General features: G+C 37.9%; 1 protein-coding gene across 10 annotated transcripts in view; it reads right to left on the bottom strand.

The window, feature by feature from the left end:
* LOC118546233 (uncharacterized) overlaps window positions 1-26,933 on the bottom strand; it is a 567,633-nt gene that overhangs the window by 269,429 nt on the left and 271,271 nt on the right. For 2 of the 10 annotated variants that reach the window (XR_013448159.1, XM_078073058.1), the window contains one exon: window positions 23,495-23,597. The exons of the other annotated variants lie outside the window; for them this stretch is intronic. Coding sequence is in view for 1 of the 2 variants with exons in the window: in XM_078073058.1 (XP_077929184.1) it covers window positions 23,564-23,597 (34 nt within the window). In the remaining variant the exon portion in view is untranslated. The remainder of the gene's footprint in view (window positions 1-23,494; window positions 23,598-26,933) is intronic. 10 annotated transcript variants of the gene reach the window in all.

The raw sequence follows: 26,933 nt of genomic DNA, 5'->3' as shown, positions 1-26,933 counted from the left end.
TATCAGAAGGGAAGCCTCTCTGATGGCTTTAGGAAAGAATACTTCCCTGCCTCTTCTAGCTTCTGGAATTTGCTGGCAATCCTTGGTGTCCCAAGGCTTTTATATGCATCACTCCAGTCACGTGGCTATCTTCTCCCTCTGTGTCTTCACGTTGTTTTCTCTCTGGGAGTGTCTGTTCCTATGTCCAAATATCCCTTTTTTATAAGGACATTAATCATATTGGATCAGAGCCCAGCCTAATAACCTCATGTTAACTTGACTACTTCTGTAAAGACCCTATTTCCAAATAAGATCACATTGTAAGGTAAATGGGGGTTAGGACATCAACACACCTTTTTTTGGGAGAGAATCTAATCCACAACACTATGTGAAAACATTAGTTATTCAGGCTACAAATAATGTTCAAGCTTATTTGGACAGGCAAACCCCTTGAAAGGCCACTCAGTATTCTAAGTCCTCCAAGTTGAAAAATTACTAAATTTAGTCCAATCTCTTTCATTTTACAAGCAAAGGAAATGAAGTCAGAAATCAAACCCATATCTTTTGACTTAAAAGCCAGCCCAATTGTATTATACGATCCTACTCCACCCTTGGCCTAAGCCACTTAAACATAAGAGATTCCAAAGAGGCTTGTTTTTTAAGTAATCAGAATACTTGAGTAACCAAATGTACCATTTCCCTGAGCTTTAAAAATATTTGATTGTATGCAAATACTTTTAATCACCTAAATGGAAAAAAATAGTGCTTTGGAGTTATATCAATCACATTTGGCTAAATTATTATTCAGTAATAGAAGGTCCCAAAGTCTTACTGGCTTGCAACAATAAAGATGTATTCCCCGCTCACATTACCTGTTCACCATGGGTCAAGTCTGGCTCTTTTCTGCTTTATCTTCATGTCATTACCAGACTGAGGAGCAGCCCCTTTGTGGGGCATGCAGAAAGAAAAGGGAGGCCCACCCACATAGCATCTTCCTAAGCCTGAGGCTAGACCAGGAAAAAGGGAAGCCCCTCTGCTCCCGCTTCACCAGTGTTACACACACCAAACAACAAACAATATACCACTGAGGAAGGTAAAAAGGCATAAATAAAGAATGCTGCCCTGTGGCATATGTCACAAGAAAAGCTGAAAAATAAAGATGGACTATGTACCTTGAGAAACCACCACCCCACCCACCCCAGCACCACAGCTTCCATCCTAAGCACAAGGCATTTTTAGAGGAAAGGTTGTGGTGCTTTAAGGGAACCATAGCAACAACAAACCCAAGCCTCACTCAACTCTTATCTAGATTTACCTCAAACCTTCACATCATTGGCCTGGTAAACCGTGTGCCCATTTCTAGGAGTAAAATAGTATTACTCAAGTCTCTATTATTCTGCATGAGCTGTCTGGTATTCATTAAAAAAATTACAAAGACACAAAGAAAACAACCCATCATCAAGAGAAAAAAAAATTAACAGTATCACAATCAGAAAGGACCCACGTGTTGGACTTCAAAATGACAGTGTAAAAAAAAGTGAAAGTGTTGGAAAACACATGAGCATTAGTGGGAAATTTCAACAGAAAGATGAAAATCATAAAGGGCAAATGGCACCAGGAGAGATAAAAAATGACTGCACTGGAGATGAAGAATTCCTTTATCAGGCTTATCATTAAATTCAACACAGCCAAGGAAAGAATCAGTGAATTCGAAGATAGATCAATTAGAAATTACCCAGGTTGAAACACAAAAAGAGAAAAGGTGAAAACAAATAAAACAAACACATGCCAACAAATATAAAACCAGAACAGGGCACCCAAGAACTGTGTGACAATATCAGTCTAGCATATGTAATTAGAATCCTACAAAGAGAAGGAAAACAGAGATAACAATGCAGAAAAATATAGTTGAAGGAATAAAGACCAAAAATTCTGCAAAAAATAATAAATGACCTCAAACCACATGTCCAAGAAACTCAAAGAACCCTAAGCAGGATAAAAACGAAATACCGCATTTTGCTTATCCTCTCAAGGACCCTATGAAGTAGTGAAAGTAAATGTCCATATTTTTGTAGATGGTGAAAGATTAGGTGTTTTGTCCACATTCACATAAGTTTTCAAGGAGACAGAATTCTGAAGGTTACCAAGGACTTCTTTTCTCCATCTGCTATTTTGCTCTATTTGTTTACCACCTCTCCTACATAATTGGTGTGCAGTCATGGGGCTTTAATCTCAGTTCTTCCTCTTTAAAAGTAGTCCAATAATATGGGTTGTTTTCAGAAACTATATTTAGAGAACCTAGCACCAAACTTGGCATAATTCTGTACAGTTTCTATGACTTAGGGCTGTGGGGACCATCTGTGAATCTAATCTCTTAGAGTTATGGGCAGGAGGTGAGTATGGGTTTCTTCTACTCTTAGATCCCTGTATTTATCTGAGGGTTCTATGGTTTCTGTTCCTTATCATGGCTGGAGGAGAGGAGGGTAGAGGATAACCTTCTATGGTAACTAACATTTGTTTTCTGCATCTTTTAAATGTTCTCTTCTTCCCTAGTTTGGAGGATCATATTCATATAGTGGATTTGTTCCCTGGGGGCTGGGATGGAGAAGAAGGTTTAGAGCAAATTCTTTCTGCCTTATTTTCTCCCAAATATTTCTCTGTTACTTAAATTGTTGTTTTCTAAAACATAAAAACAATACTTTTATTTATTATTTTGCTTCTCATTTTCTCCATTGAAATCCCGCCTTTGAAGCACTGTTTCTTGATTCTGAGCCTGAATGGGAGAATATCACAAGGTTAAACAGATGTGCACAAGAAAAGGGAGAGATAAAGGCACATCAGTTTCTCATATCACATACTGTCACTATCAACACTGTTATGGTTACCATTATTATTGAATCACAATTATTTTAATAGACTTCTTAAAATTTTTTTTAAAGATTTTATTTATATATTTGACAGAGAGAGAGAGAGCACAAGCAGAGGGAGCTTCAGAGGGAGAGGGAGAAGTAGACTCCCCGCTGAGCAGGGAGTGGTCTCAACGCAGGGTTGACGCAGAGCTGGATCCCAGGACCCTTAGATCATGACCTAAGCCAAAAGCAGACGCGTAGCCAACTGAGCCATCCAGGCATCCCCAAACATTTTTTTTAATTATTCCTAAATGCAATCCATCCCCTTTGTATACACAAAAGCCAACTAAAGCATGCCAGGGTCACTCTGGCAATCATCTAGCAACCTTCTAAATTATTTATGACATATCTCCTGTGTCCTTCCAGCTCCCAGCTCCCAGCTCCCACCTCTTAGCTTGTGGGTTTTCATATCTCTTAGTTTTGGTTTCCCTGCATGGATTATGAGAGTTTTCACCTCTGATCCACTGATTCTTCCCCTCCTGATTGTCTCAACAAACACACTCCACACTTGTTCTGTCTCCAGAGACCCAAATTTCAGCAGACATTCTTCCCAGTGAACATGCAGGCTCTTTTTAAGACCGAGTGATAAAAATATTGCAAAGAAACAAAGCTTCATTGAGCTCCCTCCAAAGTTTTTCTTTCTCTTTCTTTCTCTCAAAAAAAAAAAAAAAAAAGTCTGCTCCAAAGTATGCAAACATTTATTGTGAAACATATTTCCCCTTTCTGTATAAAAGAATATAAACACATTGGCTGGCATATGGGCCCATGTGTTCCTTCACCAAGGTGTGATGAGACTGGGAGCAGCATATGTGCCAGGTGATAGAGAGCTTGCCACAGTGTGGGTGGGACTGCTGCTGTCTTGTGAAGCAGGTGCACAAAAACCCATGTGAATAGAAGGCCCTGTGAAGTGAAATTGTGGTTACTCAGACCCACAGCTCTAACATGGGACTACTAGGTTCAGATTCAACCCTGTTTATTTAGCTCCTTCAATGTGAACTTAGTGGACTTTGGGACTTATAAAGTCACAAAAATCACCCCACAGAATGGAAATTATACCTCCACAGTTGAGAACTTGAAGAAATTTGGTGAACTTTCTATAATGGTTGTTCTCAAATTTTATCATCAGAAGAATCACCTGGAAAACTGTTACAGCACAGATTGCTGGGCATGACCTCCTGCCCCCCAAGTTTCTGAGTCAGCAGTTCTGGGGTGAGGCTGTATAATATGCACTTCTAACATATTTCCAGGTGATGCTGCTGCTGCTGGTCCAAAAACCACAGTTTGAAAACCAACTTTCCAACATGCAATGCACAGTGCTCATGTCTAAAACCCTGATAGACTGAATTATGAAACATCAGTGCTATTAGTCAAAACCAGGAGAGCTAAATTACTCATTATGCTCAAGAGGCAGGGATAGGGTGGAAAATTGGATACCATGCCAGTGAAGCCAGAATGGTGTTGGGAGTGCAGAATTAAGTCAAGGTCTAAGGTGATTGCCACAGGCACACACAGACTCCCCATCATCAGGCTGAAATGGCTGCCAGAGATGGGATATTAGTGTAGGTCCATCAGACTTTAAATGTACATGATTAGAGTGGTCAGGATAAGATATCAGTTTCTGACTTTTAAATGTTTCATTCTTACTGTTCCTTTATCCTACTTAGATTACACCAGAAGGCAAGAATTCCAAACAGAAATGCTGAGTGTGTGTGTGTATGTGTGTGTGTTTTAATAATAATAGGAATAATAGGTGAAATTCCTTTCAACTCATATACTGAAGTTCTTCTAAGTATGGGCATCCCATTGGCTATGGGGAGACAGACGAGTTCAAAACTAAAGGTAACTGCCCTTGACTTTAAAGATCTAATAATCTAGGGAGATGTGCCTGCCCCAAGTCAGACTGTGACACGTGTCACGCACAAGGGAGAAGGGATTAATTAATTCTAATTTGAGAGAAGTGGCATCAGAGAAATCTTCATGGAAGAGGTGACATGTCAGTGCATCTGAGAGCTGAACAGGAATTTTATTGCAGAGACATTTGAAAATGGTCTTTGTCTAATATATGGAAGGAAAATAATTCCCTCCTCCAGTAAGGAAATAATATTCTACCTTAGACTCATTTCCATCCATACTATAGGAAAACTTTTTTTTTTTAAATTTTAAAAGACTTCCAAAATGAAGGTAAAAATATAGAGAGGGCAAATGGAATGAACACATTTTACAAAGGCAAAAAGTCTCTCCCTGTAGAAAGCGTTTGGTTTTATTCTAATCTCTTTCCTGATTACAACCCTCATAGGAGCATTTCATTTAGAGCTGTCGAAGTTCTAGAATTCCACTGTGTATTTGCACAAACTTCTTAGAGTCATAGTGTAAAACAAAGAAAGGTTTGTACCTTAGAGGCATCCTTTTTCATTCCACAAACAGTATACTAGTAGCAAGAATTAGCTGCTAGTATTAATAGCAGTAGAATACAATAACTTTAATATGGATTGCTTTATAATTTCCACTAAAGGACTTGTGTTAGTCTTCTAGGGTTGTCATAACAAAATACCACACACTTGTTTACCTAAACAACAGAAACTTATTTCTTAGAGTTCTGGAGGCTGGAAACTCAAGATCCAGGTGTCAGTAGGGTTGATTTCTGGTGAGAACTCTCTTCCCACCGTGCAGACGACAAACAGCTCACTGTGTCCTTAGGTGGCCTTTTCTCTGTGCACATGCAGAGAGAGAGAGAAAAGTCTCTGGTGTCTCTTCTTCTTCTTATAAGGACACCAGCCCTATCAGATTAGGGCCCTGCGTTTATGATCTCATTTAACCTTAAGTACCTCCTTAAAGGTATCTCTTTAAATACAGTCACATTAGGGGTTAATGTTTCAATATATGAATTTGGGGGGAACTCAATTCAGTCTATAACAGGATTATAAACTCCTCAGGCCAGATACTTATTTAACTTATTTTATTTCCCCCTGCACTTCCTACCCTGTTTCCTCGTACACATAGGTCATTTGAATTGAATGAAATTCACTTACTCCCAGTTAATTATTCCAACAACGTGATGGCATGGTCAGGGGAAATATTATTATTACCCCAAATTCATACATGAATAACCGTGACTCCTAGTCAGTATATAGTATATGCTAATCACTGTTCTAAACTCTGCATGAATTACCAAATATTATTACTCCCATTTTAGGAATGAAGAATTGAAGCCCAGAAGAGGTTAAATAATTGTCCAAGATGATATCTATTAAATGGCAGAACCAGTATCCCAGCCCTGACAGCCTGGCTCCAGAGCTCATGTTCTTAAACACTAGGTTACATGTCTTCCCCTGATGGCCACAGAAGTCTTATGACTTGTTCATGATTTCTTATTTTGTTTCCTAGGTCTGCCATAATGAGTTACAACAGATCTGGTGGCTTAAAACTACAGAAATGGATTCTCTCACAGTTTTAAACAAACTGAGGGTTCTAGAGGGGAAGGGGGTAGGGGGATGGGTTAGCCCCGTGATGGGTATTAAAGAGGGCACGTACTGCATGGAACACTGGGTATTATATGCAAACAATGAATCATGGATCACTACATCAAACACTAATGATGTAATGTATGGTGATTAACATAAAAAAAAAAAAAAAAAGCCAGAAGTAAAAAAATCAAGATGTTGGCTGGGCCACACTCCCTCCCAAGGCTCCAGGGGAGAATCTGATCCTTACCTCTTCAGCTTCCAGGCATTCCTTGGCTTGCGGCTGCATCACTCCAGTCTCAGCCTCCATCCTCACATGGCCTTCTCCCCTCTCTGTCTCTTCTCTATGTATCTCTTGCAAGGACATTTGTCATTGTATTTAGGACCCACCTGGATAACTCAGGGTAATCTCATCTCAAGATCCTTAATTACATCTGCAAAAGCACTTATTTTTCAAATAAGGTCACATTCAGAGGTTCTAATGGTTAGGATGGATGAGGACATATCTTTTGGGGAGCCGCCATTCAGCCCACTATGGCACCAACAACAGGCAATGATCCAGTATTTGGGGTGCCATCAATACCTGCTTTGCCTAGCACTTCTTTCCTAGAAACTTTCCCTCTTGCCTCGTCCCAATCTCATTCAAATGTGTACCATGGTTCCTACTATGTAAAATATGCCTAACCCTTGGCCACATTCAGTTGACCCATGGTGCATACTAACTCAAACCATTGCAAGATGTACCTGCTTTAAGAAGTTTGGCTTGGGGCTAAGAGAAAAAAGTGACAGAAATAGATTTTTTTTTTTAATTTAGTTTTCTCAACAGTCATATTTTCCAGCAAGACAGGGACCAAGGTGAGGCAAGCAAGGCACAGAAAGCACAGCATTTAGGAGTCAGCATTCACAGTGCCCTGAGAGTGGGCACCTCAGTCAGTTTGGGGCCAAAGTGCCTCACATGCCTCACCCTGATGCTGCCCCTGTTTCCCTGCAGGAGCACCAGAAGATTAGAGGAAACCATTACAAAGAGAGAAAAAAGGGAGGAGAAAGAGAACATAGACAGACTTGTGAGAAAAGCAGTCATGTAAGACCAGAGAGTCCTGGTGATATTCAAGCCACTGGTTCTAGTTTTCTGGAGCCTTCGTATGATTTCTGTAATTTGGTTCTATGAGTTGTTCCAGTGACCATATTAATTATATGTATTTTTTTACTTAAACTTATTTGGTTTGGGTTTCTATCATTTGCAAAGAGAAGAATTCCAACAAAAAAGTCGTAAGTCTTTTAACTTCTGATTCTAACTTTCTCATTATTTTCCAAGAGGAGACTGAGGCAAAAAGACGATGGTGGTTCCTGTGAAGCCATAGTAACTATGAAAGTAGAAACGCAGGTCTCTGTGCACCAACATCTACATGGTGTACCGGGTTACCTCTTGTAGACATGAAACTCATTCTCCCTTGCTTTTCTTTTTCATAAAATATGTATCTCTTATCCTTTCAGCATGATGACATGAAGACAAGTAGATGCTTTAATTGATGATTTAAGAAAACCTATATAAATATTAACAATTATACTGTACCCTAAGGAACTAATTAAATATTTTTGGCTATTGCACCCCATACAAAGTGGCCCAGAATGCTGTGCTTTTACTATTCTGCTGCTGTTTTTCATGGTCTGTCTTCTTTTCTCATCTGTAGCTTTGAGTATACCTACTGCTTCTAATATGCCATTTTCAGTATTTTAGAAAATCAAAGGGAAGACAAATTTACATACACTAACATTTCAGTTTTTTAAACTTATAACCAAAATGATTTCAGTTTCCTCTGTAAACTCTTGATCTCACTCTGACCTTGAAGGAAACCTTTTTTGCATCAGACAGAAAATAAAATGTCCTAAATGGGACCACCATACACAACGCCTTTTCCTCCTGCTACAGTGTAGAACCTTCAGTGGAAAAAGAAAAGAAATTACAGAAAGTACTGAATGAAGCCAATTTTCTTTTGTCTCATTTGCTGGTTTGCTTATACAGTAAGTGGGTTCACCTTCCGTCTATGGGCACCATCATCTTTGAAGTCATAACAAAAATTGCCATTTGTTTTTTTTGTTTGTTTGTTTTTTGTTTTTTGTTTTAAAGATTTTATTTATTTATTTGACAGAGAGAGAGTTAGCGAGAGCAGGAACACAAGCAGGGGGAGTGGGAGAGGGAGAAGCAGGCTTCCCGCCGAGCCGGGAGCCTGATGCGGGGCTCGATCCCAGGACCCTGGGATCATGACCTGAGCCGAAGGCAGACGCTTAACAGCTGAGCCACCCAGGCGCCCAAAAATTGCCATTTGTTGAAAGCTTACCTTGGCCCAGGACTTTTATATAGTCTATCTCATTTAATCCTTACCAGCCTCTTATTTAAAAATTAACAGTTCCATTTTATAAGTGAGAAAACCCAAATTTAGAGAGGATGAGTATGTGGATTGCCCAATGCCATAGACCTAGAGAGTGGTAAAGTCAAGGTGGGTGACCCAGAACCTGTGTTCTTTCCATGGTACCAGGCAGGGCCAGAGTGGGTCTGCACTTGGTAAGCACTGAGCCTGTACTCCAAAGGAAAGGGTAAGGGAGTCTTGGGATCTTTAGTGTTCTTGGACAGTTCAAATGATTTGTTATCTGCCTGCATATTGTTATCTGCATTGTTTCAGAGTAGCAAAGTAATCTATTCTACTCAAAAGCAGCTGAGAATTTCTTTCCTGCTCCAAAGCCAGACATAGCACTAGGTTGGCCTGATATATATTAATAAATTTTTCCCTCTTTTCCTGCTGTAGTTTTTCATGCATTTTTCTTCATTTGCTAAATGTTTAATGTATTTTCATTTTCAAACCCTTTCCATAAGATTAGTGGCTTCTTATTTCCCTTGGGCTGTTCTATTCCCCAAAATTGTTCATCACATGAGCTAGTGGAAAGAAGCTGTAATGGGGGCTCAGAAGACTGAGTCTCATTTTGGCCCTCCCCAGACTGTGAGACTATGGGCAAGTCCCTTCCACTCTCTGAGCCTCAGCATCCTTGTTCATAGGGAAGAATTAGGTTTCAGGCTCTAAGCTCTTTGCCAGCCAAATCATCTGCTAGTTCTGCTACATAGCAACCTGCACAACCTTCTCTGTTGTGAGCAAATATATGTAAAACGTCCTTCATAGCTCTCTTCCCAAAAGGAAAAATCTCCAATAAGCTATCTTTCTCATGTAAAAGAAGGGGTTAGTTTATTCTTCATACTCCCAGAATCTTTCCACATCATTGTTTAACATTCATTAATTTATCAATTAGCTTAATTAACTAACAACATAATAGAAACTAGAGACTCAAAGATGAGCAAGACATTCACCATACCCTCAGGTATGCAGGCAGGCAAATAGGGAAAATACAAAGAGGGGAACCTCTCTCACATGGCAGATGCTTGCACTAAGGAAATTCTCCCACAAGAGACAGTAATGAAGCTAAGTCTTTAAAGCAATTAATGGTGTTTCTATGAGCCCAGATTCTGCAGTCAGACAGACCTAAGATCAATCCTGTCCTACACAACCAGTAGCTGTACGACCTTGAACAAGTTATTTTACCGCTGTCTCACTTTTCTTCATCTGTAAAATGGGAATCACAGCACTAAATTCATAGAATCGTTAGGAAGAGCAAATAATGTTTATTCACTAAAAACATGTAAGTGCATACTATGTGTCAGGAACTATGCTAGATTCCAAGAATATGTGAAGAAAATTATATGTTAAATATGTTAAGAAAATTATTAAAATTGCATATATATAATAAAAAATACCAGGCACCATCCTAAGCACTCTGCATGCATTAATTCATTTAATACATACTATGTATGCCTATGAGGTAGGCATTATTGTTACCTATTATTATTCCTATTTTAGAAAAGAAGAAACAAGTGCAGAAAGAATAAGTGGTTAACACAAGCTGACAGAACCAGTAAGTGGCATATCTTGAATTCTGACCTAGGCAATCAGACTCCAGAGTCTATTCTCTTAACCACTGCATCATTTTCCCCTACCAACCTAACCACAGCTCTCTGCTACTTCTACACGCTCCTGTGGGATTTGTAAATTTAGTAAGCCCTTGCAAAGCTGTCAGTGCAGTGGGAAACACAATCAAACAAACAATATCATGAAGTATAAAGTCACCCCTGGGCTCCAGGGTGGACTTAGGACCCAGCCCTGTCTGGTAACAGTATCTTCCTATCCCATAGAGAAATCGGCTCAGTGATGTACACATGACCGAAATTGGCCCTGGAACTTCTGCAGGAATTAGTCAGTAGAGCTCTTTTTCAGTAGGCTCGCTGAAATGGTAGTATGTAAGCTGGGAGCTGCTGGTGGTAGGGCTAACGTGAGACAGAAGCCAACAGAGAAAGAGGAAGAACCATGAACCCTGAAGGACAGATCCCTGACAAGAACCATCCCTGTATCATGAGTCATTAAAAGTTCTGTTTTGTTTAGGCCCATTTGACTTAGATTTCTATTACTTGTAACCAAGAGTCCCAACTAGCACACTAAGGAAAGGATATGTAATGTGCTTTATACATTACACAATACCACTACTCACCCAGTAGCTGTGTGTACAGTTATTTTTGATGAATTAGTAGAAGCTAATCAAGTAGAGAAGGAAAAACATTCTCAGCAGAGTGACTGGTATGTGCAAAGGTACAAAAGTACAAGAGATCATTGCTTGTTAAAAAAGACTGAATGTCCATATCACCCCAACCATATCCTCCAGATCTCATCTTCTTATTGTTGTCTGCTGACCTCCAGAGAACACTTCTTGATTTGAAAACTTTAGTATCTGGCCTAGAATTTTCCTCTTCATTTATTTTAATGTTCTGAAAACATTTAAGTAACTACACAAAGATATTCTAACTTAACTATTTCTGCTATACCTGCAATGAATTGGCTGAAACTGTCAGATTGCTGATCTCTGTGCATTAGGTCTTGAAGATCAGCAAAAGTATCGTGTATCTTTAATCTCACCAAGTGTCTTTATGAGCTGGTCTAGCCCATTGTAGAGCCCAGCCCCTTCTAACCAGCCTGTCCCTCTGCAGGTAATCATTACAGCTATTATTATCCATATTTCATGATGAAGAAACAAAGCCTCAGAAACATTACACAGTTGATATTGAGGCCAGGCTGTGGTGGTTCTGGAACTTGAACCAAGTATGTCTGATTCCCAAGCCCATGTTCTTTGCATTATACAGCCTTTAGTTAACACTCTTGTTCCAACTGAAACATGAGACCTGACATTAATACTTTCTATTACCCATTACTATTATGTGATGTCACAGAGATCATTTGTATTCATCCTCAAATTCCCATAAAGTCTTTTTTTTTTTTTAAGATTTTAGTTATTTGCGAGAGAGAGAATGAGAGACAGAGAGCATGAGAGGGAGGAGGGTCAGAGGGAGAAGCAGACTCCCTGCTGAGCAGGGAGCCCCTTGTGGGACTCAATCCCGGGACTCCAGGATCATGACCTGAGCCGAAGGCAGTCGCTCAACCAACTGAGCCACCCAGGCGCCCTCAAATTCCCATAAAGTCTTAAGGGGCTGTCTTGATTCTGCGCAGAACACAGAAACCACAGCATCAGCTCCAGTCAGTCATTGGGAAAGATGATGAGAGATAATATACTACAATTAATATACTACAATCAGGTAAGTTTCTATTGTCAATACTGGCTGGCTGACTGTGGTGGGGCCTCTTGGCTGGAACCATTGGGAGTGTTCCTTGCTGGAGGCATGAATTCTACTCAGTGTATTATATAAGTCATTTAGGTAACAGTAGTAACCATATTGTATAATTTATTCTCTATACCTGCTTATTTTTGTCTGCTTCTTCTATAATTTAATAAGAAGGGTTTATTTAAAGTTTCCCACTACAAGGTGGGAGGATGGGTGAAATAGGTGATGGGTATTAAAGAGCACACTTATCGTGATGAACACTGAGTAATGTATGGAATTGTTGAATCACTATATTGTACAGCTGAAACTAACATAACACTGCATGTTAACACTAAGGGAATTAAAGTTTAAAACTTAACAATAAAATAAATTTAAATTAAATTAAATTTCCCACTGTAATTCTAGATCTGACTACTTCTTTTACTCTGTCAGTTTCTGGTTCATATGTTTTCCAGGCTGTGTTATCAGTTATATACAAATTTAGAATTGTGACATCTTACTGGTAGAATTACCCCACCCTTTTATACAGTTATAAAAAACTCTGTTTATCTTGGGCGCCTGGGTGGCTCAGTTGGTTGGGCGACTGCCTTTGGCTCAGGTCATGATCCTGGAGTCCCAGGATCGAGTCCCACATCGGGCTCCCTGCTCAGCAGGGAGTCTGCTTCTCCCTCTGACCCTCCTCCCTCTCATATGCTCTCTCTCTCTCTCATTCTCGCTCTCTCAAATAAATAAATAAAATCTTTAAAAAAAAAAAACTGTTTATCTTTATCAATACTCTTTGCCTTGTAACCTACTTTGTCTGATATTAGTATACCTGTACTATCATTCTTATGGTAAATATTTGCATGATACATTTTCTTCCATACTTTTAACTCCAAACTTTGGCATGAATAATCTCAATAGGTTTATCTGAAAATATTTTCATGTGATTGTAATTCTACATTGGCAATTATTTTCTCTTAACACTATATAGATGGTTCCCTATAACCTAGCATCCATTAGCTAATTTTCACCAAACTGATCAGGATACTCAGCAGAATTCTAATCAAAATTCCAACAGGCCTCTTTTGTAGAAATTAGCAAGCTTATTCTAATATTGATGTGGAACTGCAGAGGAGATAGAATAGCCAAAACAACTTTGAAAATGAAGAATGAATTTGGGGAACTTGAACTATCTGATTTCAAGACTTACTCAAAAGCTTCAGTATTCAAGACAGTTTGGTACTGGCTAAAAGATTGGCACATATAACAAGGTAACAGAATAATGAATACAGATATATATCTACACATATATGGTCAATAGATTTCTGACAAAGATATCAAGGCAATTCAATAAGAAAAGGAAAATCATGTCAACAAATGGTGTTAAATCAACTAGCTACTCATAAAGAAGTAAATACCAGTAGCATTATCAACAATAGCCAAATTATGGAAAGAGCCCAAATGCCCATCAATTGATAAATAAAGAAGAGGTAGGATATATATACAATGGAATAGTACTCAGCTATAAAAAAAGAATGAAATCTTGCCATTTGCAATGACGTGGATGGAGAGTGTATTATGCTAAGCAAAATAAGTCAGAGAAAGACAAATACCATATGATGCACTCATATGTGGAATTTGAGAAACAAAGCAGATGAACATCGGGGGTAAAAAAGGCAGACCAGAAAACTGACTCTTAACTAGAGAACAAACTGAAGTTTATTGGAGGGGAGGTGGGCAGGGGAATGGATTAAATGGGTGATGCTTATTAAGGAGGGTGTTTGTTGTGATGAGCACTGGGTATTGTATGTAAGTGATAAGTCACTAAATTCTACACCTCAAACTAATATAACACTGTCTGTTAACTAACTAGAATTAAATAAAAACTTGAAAAAAAAAAAGAAATAAACATCAACTCTTACTCCATATACAAAATGTACTCAAAACAGACCATAGAATTAAATGTAAAACTAAGACTATAAAACTTCTAAAGCATAAGAGAAAATCATTGCAGCCTTGGGGCAAGACAAAGTTTTCTTAGAATATAAACAACATGAGCCAAAAAAGTAGGAAATGATAAATCAGACTTCATTAAAATTTAAAAGTTTTGCTCTTCAAAATATCTTAAGAAAACCAAAAGGCAAGTCACAAACTGTGATAAAATATTTGGAACACATGTATCAAAGGACTTCTACCAAGAATATTTAATGAATTCTTACAAATCATAATAAGACAAACATCCCATTAAGAAAATGGACAGTAATTTAAACAGGCACTTCACGAACAAAGATATATTGTCAGTAGGCATTTGAAAACATTCTCAACATCATTAAGTGTCTAGGATATCCAAACCAAAACCATACATTATACTACAAACCTATTCAGAAGACTAAAAAATTTTTTATAAACCTAACCCAATCAAGTGTTGGTCCTATTGTAGAATAGGTAGAATTCTGTTTCACGTTGTTGGAAACAGAAAATGGTACAACAACTTCAGAAAAGAGTTTGACCATTTCTTAAAACTTTATACATATACCTACCATAAAAGGCAACCATTTTCCTGCTAGGTATTTACCCAAGAAAATTAAAAAACATTGGTGCACACAAAGACTTTTATGCAAATGTTCATAGCAGCTTTATTTGTAATAGACAAAAGCTAAAAATAGTCCAGGTGTCCATGACAGGTGACTGAATTAACAAGCAGCAGTGGCATATTCATGCAGTGAAGCACTACTCATCAACTAAAAGGAATTAACTATTTACACAAGCAACAGCGTGAATGACAGCGTCATTCTATCAAAATTCCTATGCTGAGTAAAAGAAGCCAGGCCAAAAAAAAAAAAAAAAAAAGACTTCGTTGTTCCATCCATATAAAAAATTGTGAAGTATCTAATTTGTAGTGACAGAAAGCAAATCATTTGTTGCCTGGGGATGGGGTTAGTGGGATAATTGGATTACAAAGGGCACAAAGAACTTGTAGGAGTGACAGAAATGTTTAGAATCTTTATTGTGGTGGTTTTTTTACTGGTATAAATACATGTTGAAACTGATCTAATTGTATATTTTAAATATGAGCAATATAGTGTACTTCAATTATACACTAATAATTTTTTTTAAATTAGCCATCAATCTTATTATTCCTTTGCGAGTAATATGTATTTTTTTATGTGACTGTTAAGATTTTTTCTTTGGATTTTCAGCAGTTTTCTATGAAATGTGCATGAAACATTTACCAAAATTCTCTGTATTAACACTTCTTGAGATTTATAGTTTTCTTCAATTTCTGTGGCTTGATGTCTTTTGTAAGTTTTAAAAAATTCTTCGCCCATAATTCTTTTCCTCTACCTTCTCCCCCTGTCCTACTAGGTATCTATGCATAAGTGAGACCTTCCCTTCATTTCCATATCCCTTTATGTTCTTTTATACATTTTCTATTCTTTTTTCTTTTCTACTTTTTTTCCAGTTAAGTATTCTCTCTTCTGTGTCAAACCTGCTGTAAAACCTATTAATCTCTTAATTTCAATACTTATATTTTTCACTGTAGACTTTCTAATTATTTTTATAAATTTGCTTCTCTGATAAAATTTTCTATCATAGAAATCTGAAGGGGTGGGGTGTCTGGGTGGCTTAGTCTTTAAACGTCTGCCTTCAGCTCAGGTCATGATCCCAGGACCCTGGGATTGAGCTCCACATCAGGCTCCCTGCTTGGCAGGAAGCCTACTTCTCCCTCTCCCACTCCCCCTGCTTGTGTTCCCTCTCTTGTTATATATCTCTCTGTCAAATAAATAAATAAAATCTTAAAAAAAAAAAAAAAGAAATCTGAAGAGGTTTTATATTCTGCAAGATGCCTGTCTTAATCAGATCAGGCTGCTATAATAGAATACAGTAGACCAAGTGGCTTAAAAAACAAATCTATTTCTCACAATTCTAGAGGCTGGGAAGTTCAAGATCAAGGTTATGACAGATTCAATTCTTGGTGAAGGCTGTATTCCTGACTTGCAGATGTCTGCCTTCTCCTTTTGTGTTCACAAGGTAGACAAAGGAAGCTCTGGTGTCTCTTACGTTTCTTTTAAGGGCATTATGCCCACCATGGGAGTGCCACCCTCATTACCTTCTCTAAACCTACGTAGCTCCCAAAGGTTCCACCTCTTATTATTATCACATTGGGGGTTAGGGCTTCAGTATAGAAATTTTAGGGAGACACAAACATTCAGTTCAATGCCTTTTGCAGATAATTTCACTATTATCATAGGACCATTTTATTACTGTGAGCTTAATTCATTCCACGAGCAATGAATCACAGTATCTATAACCGAGCTTGCTTTCTGATTGCTGATTCCATGATGCAATTCTCTGGAAAATGGTGTACAGATACATTTTTGTCTTCTAACGAAAATGATGAACGATTTTCCACACAAAAATTATTTTCACTATTTCACATATCCTCAAATCCTTTGTGTCACTTTCATTTTACTGGATAAGCAGATTCATCCACGCTTTTTAATTCAGTTTTTTGGTGAAGTATCATGTGGGGGGAAAAAGTAGTCTAAGAATTAGGCGGTATGGATTCCTCATCTCAACTCTGCCCCTTACTAGCTTTGTGATCTGAAGCAATTCTATGGACCTCCATGTTCACATTTCTCCTATGGGAACAATAACGTTACTTATTTTTTCCCTTTCTGTCTTGCAATAGTATTTTAGGATACATGAGACAAAGGATGTAAAGTTGCTTTGTAAAATGTAATGTGCACAAAATAACTATTTAATAAATATTTTGAATAAATACCAACTAACATGCTCTGATGTAATAAACAAGTGACCTTAGAAAAATTTGGGGATCCAGGATTTGAATACAAATACATGACTCCAAAGCCATTGATCTCAGCCTTTGTATGAGGCAATTCTGTGAGGCAGGATGTGATACTTTTCCAGACAAATGCTACAGAGAATATGTGACAATTGACCTGATGTTTATCTATAATAAATTAAAAACAACCTAAGCAAACAGCTAAAAATATATTCTTTTTATTAAATTTACTTTATTCAAGCATCCCCTGCTCTTTGTCTTTACTTCATTATTACTGACCTTTTCTCTTGCTCTTTTATACTCTAGCCTTGCCCATCAACCTGAAAACATGACTCTGGCACTTTCTTGCTTCCAACCTAAACTCCCTTTGCGTGGTACAAATCACATCACTTTCAACAGAATCAGGTTCTTTTCGTGAAAACAGGAATTATATGAGAGAAGAGAAAGATAAGGAGTAGGAAGGGGGGTAGAAAGTGAATGTGGGATCTGGCAGAACTTCACTACTGGCAAATTTTCTCAATTTAGGCCAACTCCCTACTGCCAATCCAGTGATGCCATTTGAATATCAAGACAGGGTGGAGGAAGCAGATGAAGGTGGAAAGGATAGGGAATGTTTGCAGATGTAAGAGAAATATGTTTGCCCAGAAATGATTGGCCACAGAGGTTAAAAACCAGGTATGCAAAGATGTATTCATTTCTGTGATTCAAAGATCTTTTTGCAACTAGTGATGTAAAAATTATGAATCTGAATGTGCTACAGGGGATCCTGCTCACTTCTTCTCATAGCCGCCAACAAACCTGATTGACCTTCATCTTATGTTCACTCATTTACCTTGATCCCTGAGGCACATGAGTGTGATATCTATAGACCAGGTTAAACCCGCACACTTTACTTTCTTTTGAAGTTACTGCTTTTGTAATTTGAATAGGATATTTCCCGTCTTGGCTCTGTTCCCTTCAACATATAGACAATTGAATATTACAATAACTTGTTTATAATAATAAATCACTAACTATAGATACCTTACTTTTTCATTGATCTAAGCTGAATATTAAGGTCAACCATTGTAATTTAGATACCAGCTTTTGAGAATAGATATAAAAAGCCCTTCAAAATCCTGATTGGTTACCCTTGATTTCTTTGTGGTTCAGTTGGTCATTAGTCTGTTCTACAGCTACACGAGTATGTATGTTGTGGTTACTAATCTTGCTATGAAGTCATGATGGGTGCATTTCACACTCCACAGGCTACATAATAGCTTTTATCTGTTCTAAATAAGTATCTGATTGTGTCCAGTCCAGTGGATTTTTTAAAGATGAAATGCCTCTAGGCACAAAGTCTCTTTCTTAAAAAGTCTCAAAATATGTATATATTTATATTATAACATTTACATGACCTAACATTTTGTACATGAAGAGGGAGTCTCTTTGCTTGCAATGACTGCGTGTTCAGCATCCCCAAGATAAGTAGACGGGTATCTATTAGGATGAGAGACTCATGTTCTAGAGCAGCCCTAGGCAGGCTACTAGTGTGCCATACTGAATAGCAGCTGCCTTTGCTGTTGGAAATAAAAGGGAAAATAACCTATATAGGATTGTGGAGTCAGAAGCAGAGATAGAAGGCTTCAGGTTTTTGTGGGATTCTTAGAAGATCTTCCAGTCCTTTTGGAGGTGCCATTCAGGAAAATCCATTTTGCCAAACACATAAAAACATTCTGTGTGTGCATTCTAAAGGAAATGGAAGCCATATGTTTCTGATTCATTTACATGTAATCCATCAAAATATTATTTTGTAAGAGATATTTAATGTCCAAGAAACCTGCCAAACCTTCTTATAAACATTTTTTTCCAAAGGACCAGCTGTATTAAGGCAGCTGTATAAGAAGTTATCCTTGAAAAATGGAACTGGTTTCAAAGTCTTAAGCACATTTTAAACTTCCCAAGGGCATCCTGGCATGATAGAAATAGCACAGGCTTTGGAGTTGAACAGAGTCAGATTTAAAGTCTGGTTTACTTCTTATTAACTATCACAAAAACATATTTCTATGTATTTATTTGTTTATTTAGACTCTAAATTGTGCCAGGCAGAAGATGCACTATTGAATTAGGGATACAATATTGGACAGGTAGAATAAACAATATCTTTCTTGCTATTAATGTAGTTAATGAACCTGTATTTTCTTATTCTGAGAAATGGAGCTAGTAAGGCTCATCCCTAAAAGATCTTCAAGAAAATCATTCAGCATGTAACCCAATGCCTGGCATGCAAAACACACTCATCAAAAGAAGTTCTCTTTCATATTTAACCTCTCCATTTGAAGCCACTTTCCCCTTCAATCTGTCTGCACACACACCCTCGCATAAGGTCCCCGATCCTCTAATACCCACCAAGAGCACAATCATTGGAATACCTCACATATGTTTGACTTCTTATCTGCTAGTTCAAAGGGGCTCCTTTCTCAGAAATGCAAAGCAGTATGCTTTAGACTAGAATTAAGTGACACTTTGTATTGAGGACAGTTTTTTCAAAGCATAAACTGTAGAGTCAGGATAATTTGAATTGAATTTTGAACTAGCCATTCACAACCTTTTCATCCTGACCAAATTTCTGAGCTTCAGTTTCTACATCTGTAAAATGGCATTAAAATGACCTAATGTGCAGTGTTGCTAGGACTAATTAAATGGGAAAATATATGGATGGTGCCTAGCCCAATAATGGCAGATATTACTTCCTAAAAAGTAAATTAGAATGTTTCATTTCAAGGGTTTAATGTTCAAAACCACAATATCACAATCTTCTTGGTAGATCATTACCTGTTTAACCCTTGAACTGTAAACAACCTGATAAATTCATCAGCTCCACCCATGAAATACACAGATGTATACCCATTGAGCCTTTTAAAGATGCCCAAGGTTAAATATCTATAACAAGAATGCAAATACATGATATGAGGTTTTCTATTCCTCATTAGTATTTCCATTGCAGACATGAATAATTAATCACAGAAAACTTTTCTAATAAGATATGCGGCCTCAAAATCCTTTTCATAGTATTTCACACAGCCACTGCAAATCACGTGGAGCTGGTAAGTAAGGTACCCCTTCTCTATCCCTGATGTCATTCATCAAACAGTTTGCATGATCCACTCTCTTGGAACTTCAAGTCTATTCACAAACATTTATTTAGCTCTTACTGTGTGCCTGGCTATGGAGTTTTACAGATAGGTAAGCTACGACCCTGTCCATCAAGTGTACTACAAGGCAGAATAAGTAATTGCTAAATAGAGATAATGAATTGCTACAGAGAAGCACTGAAGAAATCAAGGAAAAGAAGATTTATTTTTTTCTTATTTGTTCACTCTATCTTGAGTTCCTAGAATAGAGCCAGCAAGTTGTACAGATCAAAATCTGTTAAGCAAATGAATGAGAATGAATTTGTTGAGCGCCTATTGTGCTCATTTGATAGTTGTTTATTTAGAGAACAATGCATATTAACTGGGAAAGTTGGAGGACATCAAAAGGAGAGCAGCATTTGAGCTGGATTTTGAAGGATAAGGTGCATTTGCCAGAGAGAAGAAGGAAGACATTCCAAGCAGAAGAAATAACCTAAACAAATACAAACAAGTATGAAAATTCACAGCCTAAGGATGCTTTATATTTTTACAGATTTGTAATAAATGCCTAGCCCAGGCCACCTCCTAAGCTTGGACAGACATAAAAATAACAATGCCTGTGGCCAAGTGGAATAGAGAGCTAGGTCAAAGGAAGGTGGTGAAAGACGCCAGGGAGAGACCGCTATTTCTTGTTTTTTGACTTTACTAATGTGATTTTTCCCAGCATCCACTGCTGCCTGCTTGATCATTAGCACCCGGACATCTTGTTTGTTTCCACCAGACGGAAGTAATATACAATTATGCAAATTATCTTAACTCCAAGTATGGAATCAGAGGCCAGTCAATAATGTTGATGCATTATGAAAGGACAGCCCCTCCTGGAAGAAATAACACAAGGAGCCGATCATAAGCAAACATTTTGAAGCCTGCAGAGGACGGTCCCTGCAGCGTAATCTATTATCATATTTCCACATAATTAGTTTGTTTTCCACTTGAAATCAGAAAACGATGCGACATTGCCCTTCCCTGCCTCAGGATGGAAGAGCATCCAGTAGAATTCTCCCGCAAAGGTTCGCATGGTGCATAATTAGTGAGAATTAATCTGCGGACATTAAAGTTTGGAATATTGTAGAACTCATGAATAGTGCATGGGACAGTTTGGTGGAGGAAGAGATGAGCAGCACTTCCATGGTAGGCAATCACAGATGACTGCCAGCAATCTGTTTTTTAATCAGTGCTGTGCAAGCCAGAGGGTTGAATATGGCTACAGGCTGTGGAGAAATGCTGTCAGATTTGTACAGGCAGGATAGAGAAACGTTTCCAAAGATGCCTATCTCTGTGTTCATTTTCAGTAGTTTTTACTTGGAAGGGATGCCCTGGAATCAGAGGTTTTTTTTTTTTTTTCTCCAATTGATGTTGATGGCATTAACTACTTTAATTCTTGCAACTGCCCTATGTCCTCGACTTTAGTATCCCCATTTTACTGACGGGGAAATTGGGACTTAAAGAGGTACAGGGACTGGCTGATGTCACCAGGTTTTAAGTGGAAGTACAGAGATCAAAAGACAGGTCTCTCTGATGGCAGAACCCAATAGCTTGGCGGTGAGCAACACAAAGGCTGGAATCAAACTTTAATCCATCCAAGTATCAGCTTCCTCAGTTCAAGTGCATATGAGGAAGGTATATAGTTTATATAGCTGTCTGAGGCTTACATGAGATAGTACATATAAGTCCTTCACACAGTATCTGGCACATAGAAGGACACAACGAATTATATTTATATCAAAATGTTAATACAAATTATTTCTCAAAGATTACTCTGACACTAATAGTGTAGGCATCTCACCATGCCTTAGGAATAATCCCCTCACATGATTTCAGGATCAAGTTATAACTCCCTTTCTCCTATAGCCCTATGATGGCAATTTTCCCAAGCATCTGCTTACCTGAAAATAAATTTAAATGGAAAATTTGCAAGTGATCAGGGTTAATGTCCCTAATTATTAAGTGACTGGAAAAATGGGACAGCAGGAACACACAGCAGGGGAGCATTTTTTTAGAAGTAGAAAGCAAAGATATTTTTTGTAGATTATAGAGTGGTTTTATTTTCCATGGCAGGAGCATATTTTAGCAATAGATGCTTATGATTACTAGAACAATATGGTCACCAGAGTTGAAAATACAGTAAGGGTAAAAGAAAGAGAGCATGTTTTGAAAGGAACAAATAGTTTTTCTTTTTTTCCCCCAGTTACAAATGTAAAACTTATTATAGATGAAAACTACATAAAAGTAGAAAGAAAAAAAACCTCACCATAACCTTAAAGATCTTCCCTGTTAACGTTTTTGACATTTTGGGTGTTTTCTTCCAATTTTTTTCTCTGGGCATATTTTTCCATAATTGTTGTCATACTCTATTTGCAATTTAAATTTTCATTTTCACTTAACGTGGTAAAATAAGCATTTTTGCAAGGGTTTTAAAAGCATGAGAATTTTTTTAAATAAAAGTTTAAGACATAATCAATATACAGAATATTAATTGCTTTCAAAACAAGGAATTGCTTTCAGATTCAAAGATCACCTTTTGTTTCTTTATCCGAGAGAGTGGTTTCCAATCCAAATGCACATTTGCCTCTTAGGCATCTGTTGGGTTTGGAAGAGGTTTCCAGATTGAGTTGAGAAATGGTCATTACAGTTAAGCTGCAACTTCAATCTTGAAAATGAATGAATGGATCCCGTCCAGTCCTTTGGCTGGAACCCAGTCTTTAAAATCCAGCAGAACAATGAGTATGTGGCTTCGCAGCCAGCTGGTATCAGACTTGGGCAGGGAGAGTGTCAAAATATTAGTGACTTTTTTACATTTGTCAAAGCTGAGGCCAATACAAGAAATGCAGACAGCTTGCAAATGTGGGTTGCGCACCAAAGGGTTTTTGTATGTGTGTTTTTTTTCAATCCTGCCCACCGGATGTCAACATTTCCTTGCTTTCCGACTACATCTCCAGCAAAGACAGAGTAAAATATCTTTTACTTTGAATATGAAAACCACTATAGATTTATCATCAACGCATCAACTACTAATTTATTATACTGGGGCAATGTACTCAGCTGGAATAAAGGGGCCATCAGCATTTCCATGGCAATCCCTCCTTTTCTTTCCTGGGTTTATAACTCATCTGCTTACTCAGTTGTTCCTGAACCTGGCAGGCAAGGTCTCAGTGGGAGAATAAATATATTTATACAAAATGTTTAAGAAAGGCTGCCCACATTGAGTTAGAAAAATAAGCATATGCTAGTGCTGTCTGGCACTCTCTTTGCAATTCCTGTATCTCTCCAAAAGGGGAAAAAAAACTACAACCGAACATTTTTATTTTATTTAAAAAAAAAAAAAAAAAACATAGCTGGCAGCCAACTTGCAATATGGGCTTGATGGGTTGGGTCTCTCTCTCTTTATCATTTTCTTTGCCTTTTTCAAAGAAAACCATATAGGAGAACAATCTCATTGCTTCCAGAATAAAATAAAATCAATTATTCACATGCATCTGTAGCTGAGGTGTCCCTTTCTCCATCCCTCTTCCATATTCCTGTGATAAAAGTGGGCTGTTTTAACTGCAAATGACCCGTTCATGTTCCATGCACCTGGTGAGAAAGAGAATCAAGTCAAGCACCTCTAAATCTGTACCATCTCCTTTCATCACTTGTGAACTGTGGAGATTAGGCACACAAACCTCACTGACCCTCAATTTCCTTCTTTGTAATATGGGGACACTATACATCTTGGGATTTTATTTTGAGTATTAAGTAGCCCTGTGTCAGGCGCCTGATTTTATAAATGTCTGATGCCTTCCCCCTTTTGCTTCAGCAGATGATATTTATCCTTATTAAAGTGGAGGAAGAAGGGGCATCTGGGTGGCTCAGTCGGTTAAGCGTCTGCCTTTGCTCAGGTCATGATCCCAGGGTCTTGGGATTGAGTTCCGTGTGGGGCTCCCTGCTCAGAGGGGATCCTGCTTTTCCTCTCCCTCTGCCCCCCTGCTCGTGTTCTCTCTTTCACTCTCTATCTGAAATAAATAAATAAAATCTTTTTTTTTTTTTTGAAGTAGAACAGTAACAATGACCACAACAAAGATGTGGTGACAGAGCCCATGGAGCCACTAATAATGATAATAAAAAATAACAACATTTCTACAATATTTACAGCTATGAGGCACTTGTATTATCATTAGGTCATTCAAGCTTCACAGCATCTTAGTGAACAAGTTGTTGCTATTCTAATTATCCCCATTTTGCTGATGAGAAAACCGAAGCTCTGAAAAATTAAGCAATCTGTCCAAAGATACTGTATTTTGAATCACTAACCAGACACCAGAAAAACAATGATAATGGTGACATTTGACAGTGTTAAACTTTACCTAAGCCTTGTGCTTCTGCACAAACAGTACAGACAGAAATACAATGGCCAAGAAATCCCATTAGCCTCCTTTTATGTCCCCCAAAATCTCTTAATGCAAAGAATCATCTTTCCCCACATGACTTACATATGACTCGTGGATGACCCCTTTGTTTACCTTTGACAAGACCAGACTCAGACCCTCCAAATTCCCATTCTTTGTCTGACATATGATTAGCTTAACTATTTCTTTCCACTGACCAGGCTGGACAAAATGCTCATAACTCGACATGAGCAAACTTTACTCCGGGCTTCTTCTTTCCCCCAGGTCTCTGAACTTCAGCTCATCACTGAGCACGGAACTTGGAGCAACCCCTCCTTAATGGCTCTCCTGAGAATCAGCTGACCTTGGTGGTGTACACTCCTCCCTATAAAAGAAAATCCCTTTTCTGTCTGAGATGCTTGTAGATCTTATGGTCAAAATATTATGGCCAAAGCATTTGCAAAACAGTCTCAATTTCCCTGTTGCAATTTTTTTTTTTGGAATAAAGCCTTTTTTAGTTAAGTCCAGATTTGTTTTTTTATTTGACATGTTAGCAATAATATTAATGATTGTTAACATATGTGTAGTACTTAGAATTAAGCATTCACTAGAATAACCTATATTTGTATGAAGCAACAAGGCTATTTTAAAAAAAAATGCTTCCCCCTTAATTATCTCTTCAAAATGATTCTTCCTCATCAATAAGACAATCATTGCCCCATTTAAAAAATAAAGCCCATGAGGATGAGAAATAAAGTAACTTATCCAATTTCACAGAATCTAGTAAGTGGAAGTAAAGTGGGCAATTCTGGACAAAAACATAAGCCTTCTGTAACCAGGTCCACTATTCTTTTGCTTATTACATGAAAACAAGCCAGTGGGCTTACATTAATTTGAAAAAGACCAATCCTTTATACATTGATGATAAAGGTGATGCAACTTAAGCTGTAGGGCTCTTCATTTACACAAGTCATTTCCAAAACCTAATTTTGATTCATAATTTTCTTTTCTTTTCCTTAGAAAGTGCCCCCCAATATAATCTTCAAGTCCCATAAAACCACTGAGAATAATGCCAATATATTGTATTTTGAGAAATATACTCATATGATGCTACTCTCACAAAATCACCCCTTGCAGGCAGTATAATGCCAGAATTTCCACAAAGACAGTTTTCTATTAAGGCACTGTTTCCCAAAGTATGTTTTACATAGTGTTAATTTGATGAGACATTGACAGGTAACTCACAAAAAGAGAACTCACAGTCAAACAAAGGAGAATCATTAAGTTAGAAAAAGTAATGTTTCTGCTTTTTGTCTTTTTTTGTTAATCTGCAGGACTCCTCAGAGCTTTTAATAGGTTATCCAATAGTGATTCCCAAGAATTTTTTTTTATTATATTTTTAAGTATAGTTGATATATGTTACATTAGTTTCAGGAGTACAACCTAGTGATTCAACAACTCTATACATTATGTTATGCTCACCACAAGTATAGCTTCAAGAATCCTTTTTTTAATGGGGACACCTGGGTGGCTCAGTCGTTAAGCATCTGCCTTAGGCTCAGGTCATGATCCCAGGGCCCTGGGATCGAGCCCCACGTCGGGCTCTCTGCTCAGCAGGAGCCTGCTTCTCCCTCTCCCTGCCGCTCCCCCCTGCTTGTTTTCTCTGTCAAATAAACAAATAAAATCTTAAAAAAAAAAAAAAAACCTTTAAAAAAAAGAATCCTTTTTTAATGGAACATCTCCTTACAATAATATTCCTAAGAACAGCTTTTAGAAAGGCTGGATTAAGGAATGGGTCTTCAGGGAACCTGTTTTAAAGGAAATATGCAATGCAGGGACAATAAAATAAGAAAATAAAAGTATTTTATACTTTAGAATAAATCAATTAGCCTGGTAAATTTTTAGGTAATGCAATAGAACACCAAAAAAAGTCAATTTGGATAGGTAGTCAGTGAGGATCATGAACCCTGGTGATGCCTTGGTAAGTAGCCTAAGAGGAACCTCAAGCTGTGTGGAAGCATTTTGTCTAGAACAAGAAGCCCAAGAAGACACCAGGCACTTCAGTGACAGAAACCTTCCAAAAAGAGTTGGGAGTTTGGCAGACATTGACCTCCCCCACTGCAGGACAACCAGCTAGTATGTGTACAACAATTTTTAGTTAAAATGCTTATTTTTATTTTTTTATTATGTTCAGTTGGCCACTGTATAGTACATCATTAGTTTTTGATGTAGTGTTCAATGATTCATTAGTTACGTAGAACACCCAGCACTCATCACAACACGTGCCCTTCTTAATACCCATCACCCTGTTACCCCCTCCCCTCTGAAACCCTCAGTTTGTTTCCCAGGGTCCATAGTCTCTCATGGTTCGTCTCCCTCTCTGATTTCTCCCCCTTCAGATTTCCCTCCCTTCCCCTATGGTCCTTCATGCTATTGCTTATGTTCCACATAGGAGTGAAACCATATGATAATTGTCTTTCTTTGGTTGACTTACTTCACTTGGCATAATCCCCTCCAGTTCCATCCATGTCAGTGCAAATGGTGG

The sequence above is a fragment of the Halichoerus grypus genome, chromosome 5, assembly GCF_964656455.1.
Source record: "Halichoerus grypus chromosome 5, mHalGry1.hap1.1, whole genome shotgun sequence".
NCBI classification, from domain to species: Eukaryota; Metazoa; Chordata; class Mammalia; order Carnivora; family Phocidae; genus Halichoerus; species Halichoerus grypus.
Note: the sequence above shows the minus strand (reverse complement) of the source record. Positions and strands in the feature narration are given on the sequence as shown.